The sequence below is a fragment of the Hibiscus syriacus genome, unplaced genomic scaffold (genome assembly GCF_006381635.1).
Source record: "Hibiscus syriacus cultivar Baekdansim isolate YM2019G1 unplaced genomic scaffold, ASM638163v2 tig00111013_pilon, whole genome shotgun sequence".
Lineage (NCBI taxonomy): Eukaryota > Viridiplantae > Streptophyta > Magnoliopsida > Malvales > Malvaceae > Hibiscus > Hibiscus syriacus.
Window position 1 is genome coordinate 2,187,245 of NW_024062953.1, and position 20,469 is coordinate 2,207,713.

Below are 20,469 nucleotides of genomic sequence, written 5' to 3' on the forward strand. Positions count from 1 at the left end.
CCCTCACACGCACACATTGTCACCGTCACTCACCTTAGTTTGGGTTCGAATCTTTGACACGTATAGTATGTATATATATTTGAAGTAAAAACGTTTGCATGGAGAGTTGGTAGTAATTAGTAATAGCATGTATGATTGTTGTGAGAATTAATTAACATGTTCAAGCACGTTATTTGCGTGGAGAATAAGACTTTTCATTGGATGAATATCCAGGAATTAAAGAGGAAAAAGAAAACCAAACATGCACACGAAATCATATGATGCAATGACCCAACAACACCGTTAAAAAACCCATCTCTGGTGCAAGAATACTTGTTAGTACTTGATAGGTCACAGTCTTCATCAGCATGAAGCAGATAACAAAAGCATTGGATTTGCTGTACTGAAATCTCGTCATGATGACCCGTTCAGATGTTTCTTGATGAGCTTGAATTCTGTATTTGAAACTCAATGATTTAAAAACATTATTTCTGAGGCTGAGATTTGATGAAGTAAACAGATTATGAAATCTCCTGGGAAACATCTGTGATTACGTGGAGATAGTAGGAGTGAATTAGTTGACAGCATTGAAAGGTACATGGAGAAAAATCTCGTGACAGACAGGTGGAATACATATGTAGGGAAACTTAACCCAACACTTAGTGTTGATTAGTATCTTAATTATTGCAAAGATAAGCTATCAATTGGGTGCTTAATTTAACCCTTAATAAGGTTTCTTGCTGAGTGTACTCATAATTAGGATCTAAAACTGCTCCATTCTCCATTCTAACAAACTTGACATTTTATGTCGAGAGATATAAACATTTAAAAAGTATATAAAAAATGTACAAAATTAAATAATTAAAAATAATAAAAATGAATATCTAAATTATATAAAATTTTCAAAAAATAAGAACACGTCTCAATACCTCGTCCATATGTGGTTAAACTCAAAGAAACCCTTACCATCTCCTCTAAATATTATGGTGAGATGATATCCAGTAAATAGGGAATATGTTTAGTATTTATAATTTTATCCCTAATTTAAGGTTATAAATAGAAGTTAATTTTTATTTCTAAGAGAGATAATTATCAAAGTAGTATATATTTTTTATTTTTTCTTATACCTTACGTAAAAACTTTTTTTAAAATTATTTTGAAGAATTATTTTCTGATCGTCAGACTAAAATATATAAAAAAATTGATCTCAATCCATCTTTTCGAGAAGTAATATACACTGATTTTAATTTCAATACTTAAGTGTATTATGTGATACATTAATCGAAACATATTTACTTTTATGAAAAAAAAATTACTATGACATAATTAAATTTGATTTTGATTCCTTTGAAATTATTTTTCTAGTCATTTGTTTTTGTAGGATTCATATTTTCCAACAAACAACGGATTCATATTTTCCAACAAACAACGTTGTATAAATGTCCGCCAAACAACTCAACCTTAGCATCGGGAGCATGTCGGCCAGATATCGTTTTCCCACAGACAATGAATTCATGTTCAATCATTCCAAACCTTAACATAATCCATGTGCATGAAGTTAGTAGTTTCTGATATCAGGTAAGGATATTGTGAGAACTAGCGCCAGGGTTTCAAATCGCAGTCGCGGTCGCGTTTTCGGTTATTTCGGATTTATCGTGATTGCGGCCGTCATAGGCACTATTACGGTCGTCGCGGACGCTATTGCGTCCGTTGCGGGTAACTCGGACAGCGACGAAACCACTATATCGCGGAAGAAATCGCGGTCGCGGACTTTTTTTAAACCCTGACTAGCACGTTTGTGTACGTTATCCGCATGGGGGAACAAGACTTTTCATGTGATGAACATTCAGGTATTAATCGAAGAAGATAAAGAAAACCCATCACCACTGCAACAGTCTTTTATATCCCGGAGATGACCTCCAGAAACCTTTCAACCATCCATGGCCCCAACTAACTTACATCCCCCAAATATAGATTTTTAGTCGACTATAATGTATAAATAAAATCTCTTACAGACTCACGTACGACGTATCAAAATTTAAAACATCTTATTTGTTTATCTACAAGATGGATCTATAACTCACACAAATATACTAAATACTATATTATAAATACACTCAATCAAGTATAAAACGTCTATAATTGGCTGACCCTTTTTCTTCTACCACGTGATTATTCACTCTCTGTCCTTTCAAACACTCAATCAGTATCGTTTTTTCACGAGATAAAATTGTTGTTATCAACACAGTTGTGGCTTAATGATTGAATCCCGAGTGATTACAGACAAATTTACTCGTCAGTATTTGGTTGGTCTATGTCGTTATCAGCAAGAAGTAGACATAACAAAAGCAGTGGGTTTGTTGTTTTCATGATGACACGTTCCAGATATGTTGCTTGATGAACTTGAATTCTGGGAATAAGTTTTCGTTGAAATGGGATGCTTTTAAAAAACAATATTTGTGAGGCTAAGATTTGATGGAGTAAATCATTACAAGATTTTGTGAGACAAGTTGAATGTTTGAAAGGAAAGTTGACCAACATCAACATGCTGGCTGAATTAACACCTTATCTTATTGCGGAGATAAGCTACCAATTGACTGCTCGATATGTGTTATTGTCCATGGGTACTGAGTTGGCTCTGAAACATCATTGTTGCTTCTCATTCACGAGCCACGTTTCGGGAAATATGATTGAATTGTAATATACCTCAAAAATGGAAACAAATCAAATGAAATTTATTAGAATTTTGATTTTTTTTCAATCGACTAAGATGATTTTGGGTAGGATATAATCCATCTTCACAGATTTATAAATCTGATCTTAAAAATAGTTTTTTTTTATCTCATTTCTGTACGTAGAATAAGATCAAATGAAGATTTTTGAGGAGTTTTTTTTAACTAATAAGATGTTCTTTACCATATAACCAAATCATAATAACACATGAAATCTAAATCTAATATCTATTAAGTCAAATCATTAAATGTTAACTAATATTATATATATATATATATATATATATTAATTTTTTTCATACTTCATCAATTTGTTTGATAAGGACGAACTTAGAAGGAGGTAGATGGAGAAGTAGTTGCTCTTGAAAATTTCAAAATCATATATATTTTAGATATTTTCTTTATATTTTCTATTGAAAATATGTTTTCGCGCTCCTTAAATTTTTAAGATAAAGTACACAAACAGTTCATCAATTTTAGGACATTGCTTTGTTGAGTCTTTTGACTATTAAAAGTTACAAAATGATCCCGACTATAGAGAATTGTTTTGTTGAGTTCATCGACTATTAAAAGTTACAAAATAATCATCTAACTGTTTATATGTTCCAAACTCGTCATTTTCTGTTAGAAAATTTATGACTGTTTGAGCTATATGTTAACCTACTGACTGAGATATGATAAAATTATAGTTTAATGATGTTTACTGGCACCATCGTTGCTTTCAAGCACTGGCTCGACAGTATAATGTTTCAAGCACCTACTCGACGATATAATGCAAATGGAAATTCGATCCACAAAATACACCTAAAACAATTTTGGGTTGAATTTTATTATATCTCAATCAGCATGTTAATGTCCAACTCAAAAAGCCATCAATTTTTAACAAAAAATGACGAGTTTAAAACATATAAATGGTCGGATGATCATTTTATAAATTTTAATAGTCAAAGGACAATTAAAAATGTCTTTTAGTCGAATGACCATTTTGTAACTTTTAATAGTAAGAAGACTTAACAAAATAATACCCTATAATAGGAGGACCATTTGTGTACTTTATCCAAAATTTTACAAGATTTTCTTTATCTTACCTTAATATAAAATCCTACGTACGTTGCCGTGTGGAACAAGGTTATGGCAACCCATTCTCGCGATCTCCGTATCTTAAATTTTAATTTGCTCTTTAGGAATCTACAATGTAGAAGAATTCATGATGCATGAGTATTCATGGAAATTTTTATACACGCCTTCATTACTACCTAAATAGTAAAGATTAGCATATATCAAAGATCTGCCATCGGGTACCACCCAACATCATTCTGTAGAGAAACTCAATTCATCCATAGCTATCGATAATTCCGATCCAATCACATTATCGGTTTGTTTCTCTTCGGGCGTATCTTCAATCACATTCTCTTTTTTTCCTTCTGCTGCTGTTATACACTCCTGGAATCTGAAACAACTTGTGAGATGGTCGTTTGTCATTCCGGCCACTTGCATGAACGAGTAGATTACCGTCGGCCCAACGCTTCGGAAACCCCTTCTTACCAGATCTTTGCTTATGACATCTGCTTTCGGAGTTTTAACTGGAATGTGGCGAGGATATCGGAATCTGCTAACTATGGGCTTGTGGTTCACGAAACTCCAAATATACTCATCGAATGACCCGAACTCGTTTATAACCTGGAGTCGCATAAACCTGCAAAAAATTAGCTTCAAATGATAATCATATGAATGACTTGGATAACAAGGAACTACCTTGGATATTTGGCGTGCATTCTCGATGATAGCCCGCAGCTTTAGTTCTGATAACAAGGAACTTGCCAAGCTACCAGGTGCTATTAATTTCTTCTCATTTAGCTTTGATAAAGCAACAGGATCAAATTTCATAAAAACCTCCCTGCATAATTCGGAAATAAGGAGGCATATCCGACGGAAGTAAGACGGAGATTCTGTGGGAACGGTACCTAAATATATGTCGTTTGCTTAGGATAGCAGGCCATGTATGTTCAGACAATGCACCCGAAAGTACAAGCAGCTCGAACAATTTCCTGCATGTGCAAAATAGCATCAACTAAACTACTATTCGAGTGAACGTTATCGGAGAGCTAGCTAGTTTAATCGGTAACCGGATACAGCCAATATCACGATAACATACTTGTCATCATGTACAGGGACTCCCCACTCTTCATCATGGAAGGCAGCATAACTCGGATCTGATCCCAAAAACAAAACTAAGTCGGCATAACTCGGATCGGATCTGCTCAAAATCAATGCTTAGAGCAAGGTTCTGTGACTAATAATACAGTTGAAAGCAGACTTATGAAGAAAATGTTCACACACCTGTATTTGGTGTCACCCAAGCACATCTCTTCTTCTGGTGTGGATTACCGGGTGGTGAATCCAAACCACCATCGGAAACAACACTTCTCGGCTTCGATACGTACTGCTTCCTCCTACTCCCTACACTATATGACCGGATTAACCTGCCAGTGGATGCTCTACTATGAAAGGAATCAGTGGAAGCATCAGATGAACACGAAGCATCTAATGATAAATTAGAATGTAACAACTGCTCGTGCCATCGAAGCATAGAAGAGACGCTAGCAGAATGCGTCTTTGAAAGTGAACTAACAGTAGATGATGGAAGGACTGTTTTCTCCTCTGCTACGGAGACCTCAACCTCGACCAGAGACTTCTCAACCTTTCTCATAGGCTTTGAAACTGGTTTTCTTGCACCCAATGAACCAGGTGCCATGTTTCCTGCAGGTCCCAGTACGGGCCTTGACTCGGAATCGGCCACATTCATCGACCTCAACCTCGGACCATCGGACATATTCCGATCCCACTCCCACTTTACTAGCTCCTGGTTTATTCCAATCCCTCAAATTTTGCCTATCTAATCCTCAAAATTCATTAATGAAATCCAGTACAATCATCATATTCCTAATACACACAAAGCTTAAAGCAATTTGAAAACCCTTTTAACACCAAAGAATTACATAGATATTTTGTACTTACAGCACACACATGCACTAATCTTCTCCAAAGCTCCCAAAACAGATCCCAGCTACCCACCCCACAAAACTTCCTTAAATTTACAACTCTACCACTCTAAGCTTCACCCAAATCCTAAAACTCCCACACAGCCATTTCTCATTTCCATCCAAAACCAATACCCAAAATCTTCAAGAATGAGCAAGAAAAAACCCTAAAAACCAATACCCAAACCAAAGTTAAAAAAAAATGAGACCACTTTTTAAGAAGCAGAAGTTAAAGGTTCAAGCTTTACAGTTCAAAAAATGGTATCGAGTTGTATATGCATTCAAATTTAGCCTCGAATAACAGAGATTCCACTCTGCATAGTGGAAAAATAAATAGAGCCATGATTACCTCAAAAGAAAATCTTTTGCAGTATTTGGTGCTGGAACTGTGTCGTTTCCACTCACTCTCTTGAGATAAAATAAGCAGGCGATTCCATACTTTCTTTCTTCCTTCCTTTCACCGGAGAAAATGAGAGAAAGTGAGGGAGAAAACTCGACGAGAGCTGAAGAGAAATCAAAGAAAAGGGGTTCGATCGATGAGAATTGAATATCACTCTCTACATTACTGTTTCTATCATTTAGAAAGAGACGCAAAGAACCAATGACAGGAAGAGAGAGATGAGTGAAGATTAACCTTTTGTTTATGGGTAAACGACATAGATGGTTCCTTGTGTTTTAGATATATTCTATTTTAGTAACATATTTAGAAAATGTTTGGTTTTGGTCACTTATGTTTTCAAGTTATACATTATGGACGTTAATCTCCGTAAAATTATTGACGTAACATATTAAAAATTTGTTAAATTTTAATTTTGATGACTAAACTTTCAAAAATTCATTGTCACCCATTAAAATTTTATTTATTTTTTCTCTCAAAATTCCTCTCTTATTCTTTAAATTCTTTATATGTCTCTTTATTGTTATTGTCATTGCATTCATTTTCTATCGTTGGTTTGGTATGTAAATTTATTTATTTTATTTTAAAAATAAAATAAAAATATTAAAAAAACCTTTTCATGCAACTAGTACTGTAGGTAAATATTGATGTACGCGTGTCATGTTATCAAAGTGAATACATGATACGTGTCACGTCGGTAACACATGTTGCTCACTAGCCAACTACTAGTTTTCATTGACCAAAAATTGAAATATTGAGAACTAAAATATTTCAAAAAAAAATATAGGTAAAATGATCATTTATATAAACATTGAGAGTTAATTTTATTATGTCTTTATGTTATCAATTTATTATATTTTGATCATTAGATCGTAAACTTCCGTTAATTCAATAACGCTACATGATTAAAAAGTTAATTTTAAAAATAACTCTTGAACTTTCAAAATTTTATATTTTTCACCCTCCTCATAAAAAGAATCTAAAATATATTTTTCTCTTAAAAATCCTTCTTTTCTAACCCTAAGTCCTCTTTCGTGTTGTCGTCATTGTCACTTTCAGTCACTAGTCGTCAGCCAATCTCCCTATATTTTACCAACAAGTCCTGACCTCCCAATGATTACAAGAAAAACGGCATTTAAATTTTATGTAAAACTATCGATCTTGTGTTTGTTTCTCAAACAATATTTTGTAATTGTTTTATTCAAAATTTATATAAAAATAAAAATATTTTTATGATAAAATTAATTATCTTTTAAAATATAATTTTTAATTGAATTGATATCAGTTTAAACATAAGTTAAGAAAGAGATTCATATTTTTAATTGAAAATGTGGAAGGACTTTATTTCATAAAAATAATATATATAAGGATATTATAAATTTTGAAATAAAAGAAGGACCATTAACATATTTAAACCTTTTACCATATATAATTTCACAAAATTGGCACAATAGAAACATGCGTACGTATCAACAATATGTCAATATATTATATATGCTTAATTACACATTTTGTCATGTTTTAAAATTATTTTTGATAACGTAAAGAAATAATATTTAAACAAATATTTGATTTTATTTTAGTAATAAGACTTGTTTGACGTCTGTTCATCGTTATATGTTTGATTCGTATTATCTAAAGACTATTTATATATCATTATTTCAGGATAATATTGAGTGATTAGTGATAAGACTTGCACGAGTGTGTTTTGGTGGCTGTTATTTGAAGATTATATGGATAATATTGGTTATTTTCCTTCAAGACTTGCAGCGACTGATTCACTAAGCGTTTCTCTAAGCGGCCCTATGGATGTCAACGGGTACTAATACATCAGAAACCATGGAATTGGGCCTGGGTGGAAAATTGTTCAACGGGTCCTTTTAAAATTACAATTTCCCAGGACCCATAATAACAATTTCTCCTTGGCCATAAATGCACTTACCCATCCACTTGCTCATGCCATTCATTTGCCACATCTCTATTGAACAGACCAAAAGCTGTCTGTGCCAAATGAGAGAAGTGATGGGTTGTCATTTTCCAATTCGTTTCATTTATTGCATTTGTGGGTTCAAAGCAGAGAGAGCTGATTTTCACCAAATGCTTCACTAACTTCAACCTAATCATTAGCTAACCCCAAAAAGGAGGCTTAAAAATCACATCACCGTCAACAAACACTAGTGTTTCTTCAATATGCAAACTTTCTTCTTAAACAGAAGCCAACCAAAAACATTGTGGTTTTATTTGGGGACGAAATTATCAAGGGAATACTATGATTCAACTCTCTCCAGAAGTATAGTTTTAGCTTATATTAGTTTAAGTATTTGTGGTATTAAATTTTAGATTACATGTATGGACAAATCTCCGTTTACATTTTTGCTATCGAGTCAGTGTTTGAAGGCAAAGGCAGTGTAAGTAGATATTATTAAAATATGATTTTATTATATTCTAATCAACAAGTTAACGACTAACTCATATTACGTCAAATTTTTAACGAGAAAATAAGAGTTTGAAACATATAAATAACCATATTATCATTTTGTAACTTTTAATAGTCGAAAAACTAAACAAAACATCTTATAGTCGGAGACTGTGTGTGTACTTCATGTATCCACAGGGCCGGTCCAATGAGTTTTAATGCCCCGTGCGAGATAATAATTTTATGCCCTTATACTTGTACCGTATAATAGATAAAACATAAATAATTTTTTTAAAACAAAAATGTAATAGAAATTATAGTCAAACAATATCAATACTAATACAAACCAAAACCTACAAGCCTACAAATATCACCTAAAACAATGCATTCGTGCATTTTTTAAAGCAAAAACCTCTATTATTTTACGATAATCTAGACTTTATGAAAATTGACTTTCGATGCTTAGACGTGTTTTTCTTTTTACCATTGCTAGCACCGAATCGAGTGGGATTTTGATGTGCTTGTAGTGCGTAAAATTGGTTAGCTAATACGGCGAAAAAAATCTTATCATATATGAGTGTTGAGTAAATTATTCTTTTATCTAGTGTTAATGTTATAATACATGTCAGAAGATATCTGGAGAATGTGACAATTTTCAGAAGACGTACTGATCATCAACAACTTTAGTAAGTAATGACGGATGCAAGGTTTCCTTAAGATGAGCGCGTGTCCATTCTAAAATTTGAGTTTTTTTATGTTAGTTGTTTATTTTACTAATGGTGCGCTAATATTTTATTGGACAATTTTTCCGTGTGACATAAAATCAAATTTATTGGTGAATGAACCTGGGGATCCCACATCTATTAATAATATGAGCTAAAAGCTAAAAATATTAAAATTGGTAAATATTGTACGTAAGGCTTGAAAGCAATGTTAGAGATATATGTTGACAAAAACATTGGATATTTCGTGAACGTGGAGCCTTAATCATCTAAATACTTTGCCTACTTCTATACCACAAGATTCCTCGCTTTCCTGTTGCATGTAGACAAAAGATAAACCATATTTTGTAAAACAGGAAACAGCCTTTCAAAAGCCCATAGATTACTTATGCCCCTACATGCTGCCCTGGGCCATCGCCCCTACATACTGTCCTGGGCCGTCGCTCATCTGACACATGTATTGGGCCGGCCCTGTCTACCCACATTCTTTTTCTTAATATTTTTAATTTTTTAAAACTTTCAATCTAAATTCATCTCGACCCTCGGTTTTTATTACTTAATATGTACATATATAAATATTTCTTCTACTTTTTTGTACAAATAAACTCACACATACTATATAAATAATATCACTCGTATTTAAATCATGTAAAAAGAATATCTCACCTTTTATCATCAGGATTATTATTTAAGTTCGATAAAACATAATGAGATAGTGTATAACTTTGAAAAATAATTTAATTTCCCTTTTAAATTGGTATTATTAATGAAACTTTGACTGTATATGTATGTAATGTAAGACATGGATCATATTAGAATGTCAAGTTGAAGGGTGTTGAATTAATTATCTAATATTATTATATGGTATTTGGGTTAAAATTAAGGAGAAGGTTGTAGGACATATATAGAAATTGTGGGATCCATGGAGATCCACATTGGATCGAGTTAGTACGAAGATGTGTTAAGCATGCACATGGGGTTTTGGGTTTTACCCAGATAAACTTTTTTTTTAACATCAACTCCAATTTAATATGAAACATACATTAAACAAATGAGGCAGAGTTATTTGATGGATGAGAGGGAATGCGTCACTAAATGTTTATGGTAGAATAATATTTTAGATCATTGTTTGTTTAAATATTAATCGAATAAGGTATTTGTTTTTCTAGATTTTTAAATTTACATATTCAATAGATCTTTGTCTCTTTCAATCTTTTGATCCTAGTTTTGTCCTTGAGTGGAACAAAATTTAAAGACCTTTAACCTACAAAGGTTAACCTCCACGTCAAATCGAAAATAACATTCAACATCCCAATTCGAGAACATTTAACCCTAACTATAAATTAGGCTATAATTAGGCAAAATTTGGTGGGTTATAGGATTATGATATAAAAAAAAGTTTTAACAACTTGCACTGACAATTTGATGAGATGTTAAGGAAGATGCAACAAATAATTGGAAAGTTGGACCAACCCCCTCCAATCCAAACCTAATGGTCTAGTTTTAAGTGTAACCACTTGCCTTTGCATGTTCTTAAACACCATATTCGAGAGACTTCATGCAAGAAGGAGATGATAATGACTGCTCCTTTGGGACTTTCTTTTCCTTATAGGCTTGTGGTATTAGGGTACAATACATAGTCCTCCAATATGACCAATCATTGCAGTTGAATTTGTACCACATTCAAAGGTAGCTACCACAGTCCCTTGAAGGGTCACATTCAATACTTCCCTTGCTTTACTGCTTGGATTTTGGGGCTAAAGGCTAAATTAGCATATTTGTTGAGTTGCTTTATGCAATCATAGATTCGAAAAAGTAAACTAAAGAATAGTGTTTAATATTTTTTTCTAAATAGTCGCATAACGTTTCATTCTATAATTATTTTCATGTCATATGTTAAAAAATATTTATTCTCTATTGATGAGTGCTTCAAGCCATGATTTTTTAACCTAGTTTATCATTACAAACAAAACCGAAGTATTTTAAAATTAATTATTGAGAATCTAACTTTTGATTTCACTTTACATAGAGGAATTTTCTCAAGCGCATCGTTGTAGAATTAATTTTGAGAGTTAAATTTTTTTATTTACAAAAAAAAGAGAGAATGAAGACTCGTAGACTCATACATGATTGACACATGCCATGTGGTAAAGTGTTTATATGTTTATTTCGTCACGTTAATAATATGTATTAGATTTTTACTTAAAAAGACAATGTCACATAATCACTCTAAATCATATAAATGTATCACATCAACATAAGCATTAATTGTTAATAAAAACGAGATTTATTCTGAAAACTATAATCTTAATAAAATAATAAAAAATTAAGAATTAGGAAAAAGTGAAATCAAAATAAATATTTTATCAAATATTAAATGAAATTTTTTGGTATAATGTTTAAACTAATATTATTTTATATAATAAGATAATTGTATTTAAATATGATTGATAAGAGACATAACCATTTGTTGGGTGTGAGGGTTGTGACTTCTTTAATTTTTTGGTAAAAAGCATTTAGTTTTTTTGTTAGTTTAAATATTAGTTAAATAATTTTTTGATTTTTTAAATTTAAATACTTAATAGATCTTCGTTTTTCTTAATATTTAGAAAACCCAAAAGGCCAAAACTGCTTAGCTAAGTATATCTTCAAGATACTACATATTTAGAAAGTTAATGCATGCCTGTCCATTGGGGTTTACACTATCTAGTAGTATATATTTACAAAATTACAGTATCGGCAAGAGATGGAGTCTTGTGATGCATTTATGAGGGGTTATGGACCCCTCGACTCTCTTTCTTTCTCTCTCATGGTGTAATGCACAGCTAATTCACCATATATAAAACCTATTGCATTAGCCTTGAGCATCATTGGTTCCGAAATGGCAGCAGTGAAGTACTTTGAAAGTAAATGCTTCCTCATCTTCTTGTTTGCTTCATACGTTGTGGATGGCATTGTTGCTGCTGCTGATGTGTGGAAACAACAAAAAATGGATCGAATCTCATCGCTTCCGGGGCAACCGCCGGTGTCGTTTTCACAGTTCTCGGGCTACGTTACCGTTGACGAAAAACACGGCCGAGCTCTCTTTTACTGGCTCATCGAAGCCACTGCGGTTGCTGAGAAGAAACCTCTAGTGCTTTGGCTCAATGGAGGTCAGTCTCTTTTCTGTATCATCTGTTTCTGGTTTTACCATGTAGTACGAGCTTGCATGCACGATAATGGAAATCTGTTGAATCACAATGCCATGAACTTCAACACTGTAACAGCAAATTAGCAAACTGAAACTGAAACATCCCACATTTGGGTAGAGACTAGAGAATAGTGCTGTAAACGAGTCTAATCGAACTCGAGTACTGTTGAGATCGATTCGAATTAAATATTGATCGAATCAAACCCGAATAATTTGCGATTTGTTTGACCTAGTGGGGACCCGTCATCTTCTTTCTCTGTCGGTATCCTCTTTAGGGTTCTTTATTCCTTCTACAAAACTGACGTTCATGCCTGTTTTTTTTTACTGAAAAAACCCCATCATAATTCCCTCAAGCAAAAAAAGTTTCTCCCCTCTGAAGAATTTCATTTGTCACTTTGTTTATTCGATTTGTTTGTATCTGGTAGTCTTGTTTCTCAAGGCAAAAGAGAAACCCCAAAAAGCTACCACAAAAGTGAAGTAACTTTTTCCCATTAGGAACCGTCCAAAGCTCCCACGCCTTCTGCTGCAAAATGCACCCTCCACCTCTCTTTATCTTCTTTGTCTTTGTGTTGACTTGAGAGAGAAGGCAGCAATGGAAAGTAGAGAAAAAAGAAGAAGAAAGCTTTGCCTCAACTCTCCTACAGTTCCCTTTTGTTTCTTTGAAGCACGCGCATTTCTGTGAACATGGTGATGATGATGATGTGGGGTTGCACGAGCTGTTTGACCCTGAAATGGAGGAAGAATTCAACTAGTATTTTAAATGGGTTAAGTCCACCATAAGTCCTTAAAACAATGTCTCAGGTTCTAAATTAACCCTAAAACACTCTAATCTAGTCATTTAAGTACCTATATTTTAAATGTATAAAAATATGTGGATCAAATTGTAATTTTTTGGGGATGTTTAATGAAAATATAACAAATTGGGTCCGTAGCTGGCATTAATAACAGAAGCTGACATCTGAGAAGAAAACTGTCAGCTTAGATATTTTATTAAGAGCAAAGGAGGTAGGTGTTCCTTCTCAGATTGCTCCAGTGACACCATTAAATGTTATATACATGATATATATTTATATAGAAGTCACAATCTTACCTACTGGTTTAGGGTAAACAAAGACTTTGAATTTTGAATGTAGTTCAAGGAAGGTGAAATAACTGTGATTTAGATACAAATTCTGGGGTAATAATGGCCATTTCATTGGTCCCTGAGAGCCCAAGTTTCTGCAGTATCTGCTCCACTATGCACAAAGGTTGACCCTACTGCAAGTTGTTTAGCGTAGCTAGCTAGACAAAGAATAGAAGGCGTCACGTTTTACATAGTGGAGACTGAAACTGGACCACTCTTTGATGTTGCTTTGCTTTCTTGCTTGAAATCATGCATTTTTAACCATTGGAACCTCTCATTTCAAAGGTCACATCTCTTCCTGGTTCATCAAGAACTTGTCCCGGTACTCAAAGTTTGCATGTTTTTCCCGTGTATTGTGAAAGTAAAAGTAATCAGTTCTTGTGAATTAGGAATTGAGGATTTTATTTTCTGTGTTGTAATAAACACTGTGATTTGATGATTTTGAACATGTCCTTGGCTCACTGTGCACAGGACCTGGTTGTTCATCTGTTGCATATGGAGCATCAGAGGAAATCGGACCATTTCGGATTAATAAGACTGGTTCATCCCTTTGTCTTAACAAATATTCGTGGAATACAGGTAATTATCCAATGTTTATTACTCGTTTAATATCCGGTATCCGAACTCGACGCATGTTCAACGTGTGTTTCATGCTTGTATTTCCTATCTATGTTTGAATATGGCAGAGGTATCAAGTTATATTTAGCTCATCAAACAAAATTCTTGTTTTTTGTTGTTTACAGAAGCAAATATTTTGTTCCTGGAATCACCTGCTGGAGTTGGATTCTCTTACACAAATACGAGCTCCGATCTTAAAGACTCCGGAGACAATCGGACAGGTGACTAAACGGTTTCGATTTTGCAACGAACCGGCTTTCTTGAGATCTTATAACCTGATGAGAGTAATTTGTTCATGACACAGCTCAGGATGCTCTTATATTTCTCATCAGATGGATGTCAAGATTTCCGACCTACAAGCACCGGGAATTTACATTGCCGGAGAAAGTTACGCAGGTAAAAGAAAAAAGGATCCCAGTGCCGTTCTCGGTCGGAAATTTTGTTCAACTTATAACAAGTTTCTATCAATGTTTGTGTAGGGCATTATGTTCCCCAGTTAGCCAAGAAAATCCATGATTATAATAAAGCTCACTCGAATTCAATCATCAACCTAAGAGGATTTATGGTATGTAAACCAGACATATACATAACTTACCAGAAACAATCAACCAAAAGGCTTAAAAATTGTTTGATCATATACAGGTAGGAAATGCTGTAACAGATAATTACTTTGACAGTATTGGAACTGTTACATACTGGTGGAGCCATTCAATGATTTCAGATAAAACTTACAAAACCATCATGAAAGACTGCAATTTCACAGAAGAGAAGAGCTCTGCAAGATGTGATGATGCTGTAAGTTATGCCATTAAACACGAGTTCGGCAACATCGATCAGTACAGCATTTATACTCCATCTTGCTTGGCGTTGACAAACGGTTCACGGCAACATATAAGGCTAAAAAACACTCTCTTGCTTCGACGGGGTTCTGGTTACGATCCGTGTACTGAGAACTATGCAGAGAGATACTATAATCGGCCGGACGTGCAAAAGGTTATGCATGCAAATACTACTGGAATTCCTTACAAATGGACTGCTTGCAGGTATTTTTCCAAGTACTTTAGATTATCATTAACTTCAGCTCTTTGTTGAAATGGTTCCTTTTTGTCATTGGACAGTGATGTTCTTATAAAAAACTGGAAAGATTCTGAAAATTCTATGCTACCAATATACAAAGAGCTGATTTCAGCAGGTCTAAGAATATGGGTTTTCAGGTGAGTTTTTCTTAGAACAATTCACAAATCATATGAATGACAATAGACATTTGTTTGCTGTTGGGAAATTAGAGCTTTAAAGGTTGAGTTTTTTTACTGCAATTTGATGATTATTAATCTGTCGTTGCAGTGGAGACACAGATTCAATTGTACCAGTGACGGCCACCAGGTTTTCCCTTGGCCATCTCAATCTGCACATCAAAACTCCATGGTATCCATGGTATTCTGGAAATCAGGTATTCAAATCCTAAAATATTCTTTTTTTTTTCTCTTCAAGAAAATTCCCATTTTGATTATCTAAAAATGTGGTTTTTAGGTTGGAGGATGGACTGAAGTTTATGAAGGGCTAACCTTTGCAACAGTCAGGGGAGCTGGCCATGAAGTTCCATTGTTTCAACCCAGGAGAGCTTTCGTTCTTTTCAGGTCCTTCTTGAAAGGGGAAAAATTGCCCAAGTCTATATGAATTTCTTTGCAGCTACCATTTAATTAGTGTGTTATTCGAGTTTAGGATTCATTCGACAATCTTGAGCGCAAGCTCTTAATTTGTTCTACATTCACCATGAACAATGGGCAAATGCTCTCTCCAATGTTTGGTTGCCTAGAAAATAGGTATCGGAAATGACATTGAAAGGCAATGAATTCAACTCTAAATAGAGATGATAATTTATGTAACATCAAGGCGTTTTAGAACAGAGTGTGAGTTCGATCAGGGAAACGAAACTCACAATGCAAATTCACAATAAAAAGTACAAAACGAGCATTTCTACCATTGGTTGGTATGCAAAATCGGAGCTAACCCCAGAGCCGGTCAAGAGATCATCGTTGCTTCAATCCCTCACCAAGCTCCATCCTGGTGCATGTTTGAGAGATTATTGTTGTTTTAATCCCTCACTGAGACCTTGTGGCATTCCTAAGCTTTGTGCAAGGTCACTCATTCTTTCCTTCATAGCCTAAGAAAATGGCACAACGGAAAATCATCGGCAAAATGATTTCGAAAAAGATTCCATCTCTAGTAATTATGAAAGATTACAAGATTATCACCTGGACACTTTTTTGGTGTGCATCCTTGTATGCTTCATTAACTAAAAGTGATAGCTTCTGCAAGAATCAAGTATAAAAAGTTAGCAACTTGATATTCGAATCAAGCAAAACCACACAAAAAGGCATTTAAATTCTTCTCAATGGCTTATAATTGCAGCCCGAGATGGCTCGGTATTGGGACCCCACTAAACAAGTGGGAGTTCTTCCCTGAACCATTCCTTGGAAGGATTTTGAAAACAAAAAGAACCCACAGCGTGACTATAATAGAGGATTAATCTCGAATAATCATGTGGGAAAGTAGTTTAATAATCATACTCACCTCTGCACCCAATTCCATTGCTGCCTCAGTAATCTCTATGCGTATAGGTTGCTGATTTCCGGATAATGTTGCCTGAAAAGAAAATAATAGAAAGATGCATCATACAGCCGGCTTGAGATATAAATCAGTAACAGAGTATACAACATTGCTAGAACAAACGCGAAAGAAAGAGAACCGTAAAATAATATACCTTTATGAGCTCACCTTCACAGTAGCCATCGAACTCTGCTCTGCATTACAGAATGGGAAAAAAAAGAAAAAATCACACACAGAAAGAAATTAAAAGTTTAAGATGGTAAAATTAATAACAGGTAAAAGAAAAGATCCCTACGCGGCGAGTTCTTTCTGCACTCGCACAGCCTCAACCTGGACAACCATTTGTGCTTTCTTCACTGTCTCGTAGAGGTTTTGCATATTTCCAAGAATTCCTGCCTAAAATCAAATTAGTAGGAAAGACGCATTAGTTTCCAAGGAGGTAGAGAGTCAACCATGGTGCAATCTTTTAACTATAAGTGCAAATGCAATTGTGAATGATGATGAAGCTCGTATAGCAGCCAATCAATTTTGGCACTTCGAAACGGATTTGTGATTATGAAACAGTGTAAATCTAATGATAAGACACTAGAGCCATAATCTCTCTCTATGCATATGAACATGTTTTTATAAAGATAAAACACACATGATGAATCATGGCGTATGGACTTAGACTCCCTTAATTTTGCAGAAAACCTCTTTGGATAAAACACGATGAATCATTATCTTTACAATGGATAAAACACGCATCCAATGAGCATGAAGTGCAAATATAGCTTATGTTAATATAAGGGATAAAATACACAAAACAAAGACCATATACAGTATCAACATCGATCTACCCAACTACCAAGATCATATGCTATCATCATGTTTATATTAAATAAATAGCAGTAATAAGCAAAATACGAAAAAAACAGTTTAAAAAAACTCAAAAGGTCATTGAAACTGAGGGATAACAGCACCTAAGGCATAATTTAAAGCATCATTTTCAATTATAGACAAGGTTGGGACCAACATAACTAGTATTAGCAACTAGTTTAACCAAAGGGGCATTAATCATGATAAAACAGTCACAACAATATGAAGCATGGATTGTACTATAGCAATTCTAAAGAGGCTATCGTCCTCGTAATTCGAACCGCAAGCTAGTCGGTGTCAGATATCAATACAGCCAATTTTGTAAAAAACTGGTTAATATTAACATGTGGTACAGATAACAAACAAATGATACCATAACTTACCTTGGAAGGTTCATCACCCTTCTCACCATTTTCCTTTTTACCTCCAAACAAACCGTACACGCGTAGAGATTTATAGCTCTTCCCGGATTTCGTAGGAGTCGACACTGATAAAAACTGCTTACCAGCTAGATTTTTATTCAAATTGAAGTTACCTGAAAGCCATCAGTGGAAAAAATTACAATTCACTATTTTTTCATTTTCTGAGCATATTAGCATTCACTATTTAACATCATAAATCATGAAAAATTGATAAAGATAAACACACAACTGTAAAATACACACTAAAAGGGTACAAAGAAGAGCATGTAGAAAATCAAACAGTCCTCTGTTTGGTTATTGTCAATAAAAATTAAAATGGGGGAACTGAAAGTTCAAACGCTTTTTTATTAAAAATAAATAAATAAAATGGGATTCAATACAACAATTTCAGCCACGCTAATACTTCATTTCTTATGAATAATAATCACTAGAACAAACCCATAAATAAAAATCAAAACTTTTATCATGGCCTATTCTGATCCTCTATTTGAGTATTTTCTCAGCAAACAAAGAGAGAGAGAGAGAGTTACCATGAGAGAGTGAAGGGATGGGCTTTTTCCAATCAGAGGTTCCAAGTTGATTTGATATTTGAGCAGTCAAAATACTCGACGAGGCCATTTCCTTTGAAGGTTCTCTTCACCCAGAAAAAAAAATCAGATCTTTATACACAAAAAACAGAGATATCAGAAGAAGATAAGGTGTATGCTTTCTTTCTCTCATTTCTTTTACTTTTAGGGCTGATATTCTCAGGCCCCATTTTGTTTCAAGGTGCTGCATAGTTTCAACCCAACTTTGAAAGGCCCAGAAACCAAGTTGATCAAGCGGATAAGGCATCAGATTTCAAGATAGAATCTTGTAACTGGGAATGAATAAAATTAGATTAAAAAAGTCGTATTATAATAAAATTTTATACTAATATTTTATCCGGATTAATAGAACAACCTCTCGAACAGTTCAAATACTTATGTACTTCCGTATGACCACAAGCAGTCATCATCAAAATAATGTGTCCAACATTCAACAAAAGCCAGCTACTCGACTTGTTCTTCCAAAACAAGTTCAAACCCAGATTCATGGTCCAGCTGAAAATTAAAAGCTCTCCATTTAAGCCCATGAAAGTTCCAACCTTTCTGCATGCCAATTTCAGTATTTATCCTCATATACACCATCATCTCCTTCACATTTCAATTCCAGATCAAATTCTGATTTTGTAAACAGTCATAATGAGCACCACAAAGTGTCATCAACGGTGGAAATGGCCAACTTGATTTAAGAAAGGGCATGCCGTTGCTTTTAAACAGTTCAACAGAAGAAAGCAAACAGTAAGAGCAACACAGATTACATGTTTATTTTTTGAGAAAATAACCTCAGAAAATTCTTATAATATACTATTTGATCAATTTTTTTGATTTGTCAAAATGACCAACAAAATCGCAATGCGATCTCTAAATTGCAACGCGATCTCCAGTATTGCAAATCAGTTTACAGATTCGCAACGCGATTTTGACTATTGTATTGCGATTTTCTAAAATCGCAACGCGATTCTGACTATCGCGTTGCGATAATACAAAATCGTAATGCGATTTTCAAAGCGCCATTAGTATCACAACGCATATTTTATTTTCAAATTCCAAACACGAATATTAATATATCCCGTAATCGTAACTATTAACCTAAAACCCTAAATCACAACTCAGTCTCATATCTATCTCTCACTCTCTACAGCAACATCCGTCCCCATCTCCGACGAAATCCGTCTCTATCTCCGGCGAAATTCATCTATCTCCATCTCTCAGAGCCACCCTCACAATCATTCACGATCAGAAATGGAAAATCAACCACCGGGAGTTAATTTTTTTAATTATTTTTATTTTGAAATTTTTGCATTATTATTAGGTTTTTCATATTGAAATTGATGATAAGTTTACTGGTAATTTCAATAATAGATTAATCATTTCACTTAGATTGCTTATTAAATTCATTCAATTGCTGACAATACTGCTAAACTGTTTAGTCTTTAACCTTGTAAAGTTAATATTTGTCTTTGTTTTATATTTTGGTTAAAGTAATGCAATTCATTCAAGTTTCAATTTTAGACAATGACTATTTGAAACCGGGGATCGCAACGCGAAATGAAAATCGCAACGACAAAATCGCAACGCGATTTTAGTTTCGCGTTGCGATTTTCATTTCGCGTTGCGATTATCTTGTTGCGATAGTCAAATTTGCGTTGCGATAGTCATTTTCGTGTTGCGATTTTCATTTTCGTGTTGCGATTTTCATTTTCGTGTTGCGATTTTAAGTTTCAGAAACTATTCTTCTTCTGCAAATTGAAACTTGAATGAATTGTATTACTTCAAC

General features: G+C 34.1%; 2 protein-coding genes and 1 pseudogene across 3 annotated transcripts; 1 reads left to right on the forward strand and 2 right to left on the reverse strand.

The window, feature by feature from the left end:
- Positions 1 to 3,860: 3,860 nt before the first annotated feature.
- LOC120150086 (probable GMP synthase [glutamine-hydrolyzing]) lies at positions 3,861 to 6,392 on the reverse strand. 2 transcript variants are annotated; one of them, XM_039162795.1, is made up of 6 exons: positions 6,102 to 6,392; positions 5,052 to 5,919; positions 4,867 to 4,924; positions 4,676 to 4,759; positions 4,467 to 4,608; positions 3,861 to 4,391 (listed from the first exon to the last, which is right to left on the reverse strand). In XM_039162795.1, the coding sequence occupies exons 2-6, from the start codon at positions 5,542 to 5,544 to the stop codon at positions 4,023 to 4,025; spliced, it is 1,146 nt and encodes a 381-aa protein (XP_039018726.1). In that variant the 5' UTR covers positions 5,545 to 5,919; positions 6,102 to 6,392; the 3' UTR covers positions 3,861 to 4,022. The 2 variants fall into 2 exon arrangements, with proteins under 2 accessions (XP_039018726.1, XP_039018727.1); XM_039162796.1 differs by having other exon boundaries at positions 5,052 to 6,392.
- Positions 6,393 to 12,153: 5,761 nt separating this feature from the next.
- On the forward strand, positions 12,154 to 16,014 carry LOC120150084 (annotated as a pseudogene).
- A 57-nt stretch (positions 16,015 to 16,071) lies between these two features.
- On the reverse strand, positions 16,072 to 18,793 carry LOC120150087 (nucleoid-associated protein At2g24020, chloroplastic-like). The gene is made up of 7 exons (XM_039162797.1): positions 18,639 to 18,793; positions 18,070 to 18,221; positions 17,124 to 17,224; positions 16,983 to 17,022; positions 16,793 to 16,864; positions 16,474 to 16,530; positions 16,072 to 16,382 (listed from the first exon to the last, which is right to left on the reverse strand). The coding sequence occupies exons 1-7, from the start codon at positions 18,724 to 18,726 to the stop codon at positions 16,302 to 16,304; spliced, it is 591 nt and encodes a 196-aa protein (XP_039018728.1). The 5' UTR covers positions 18,727 to 18,793; the 3' UTR covers positions 16,072 to 16,301.
- Positions 18,794 to 20,469: the final 1,676 nt, after the last annotated feature.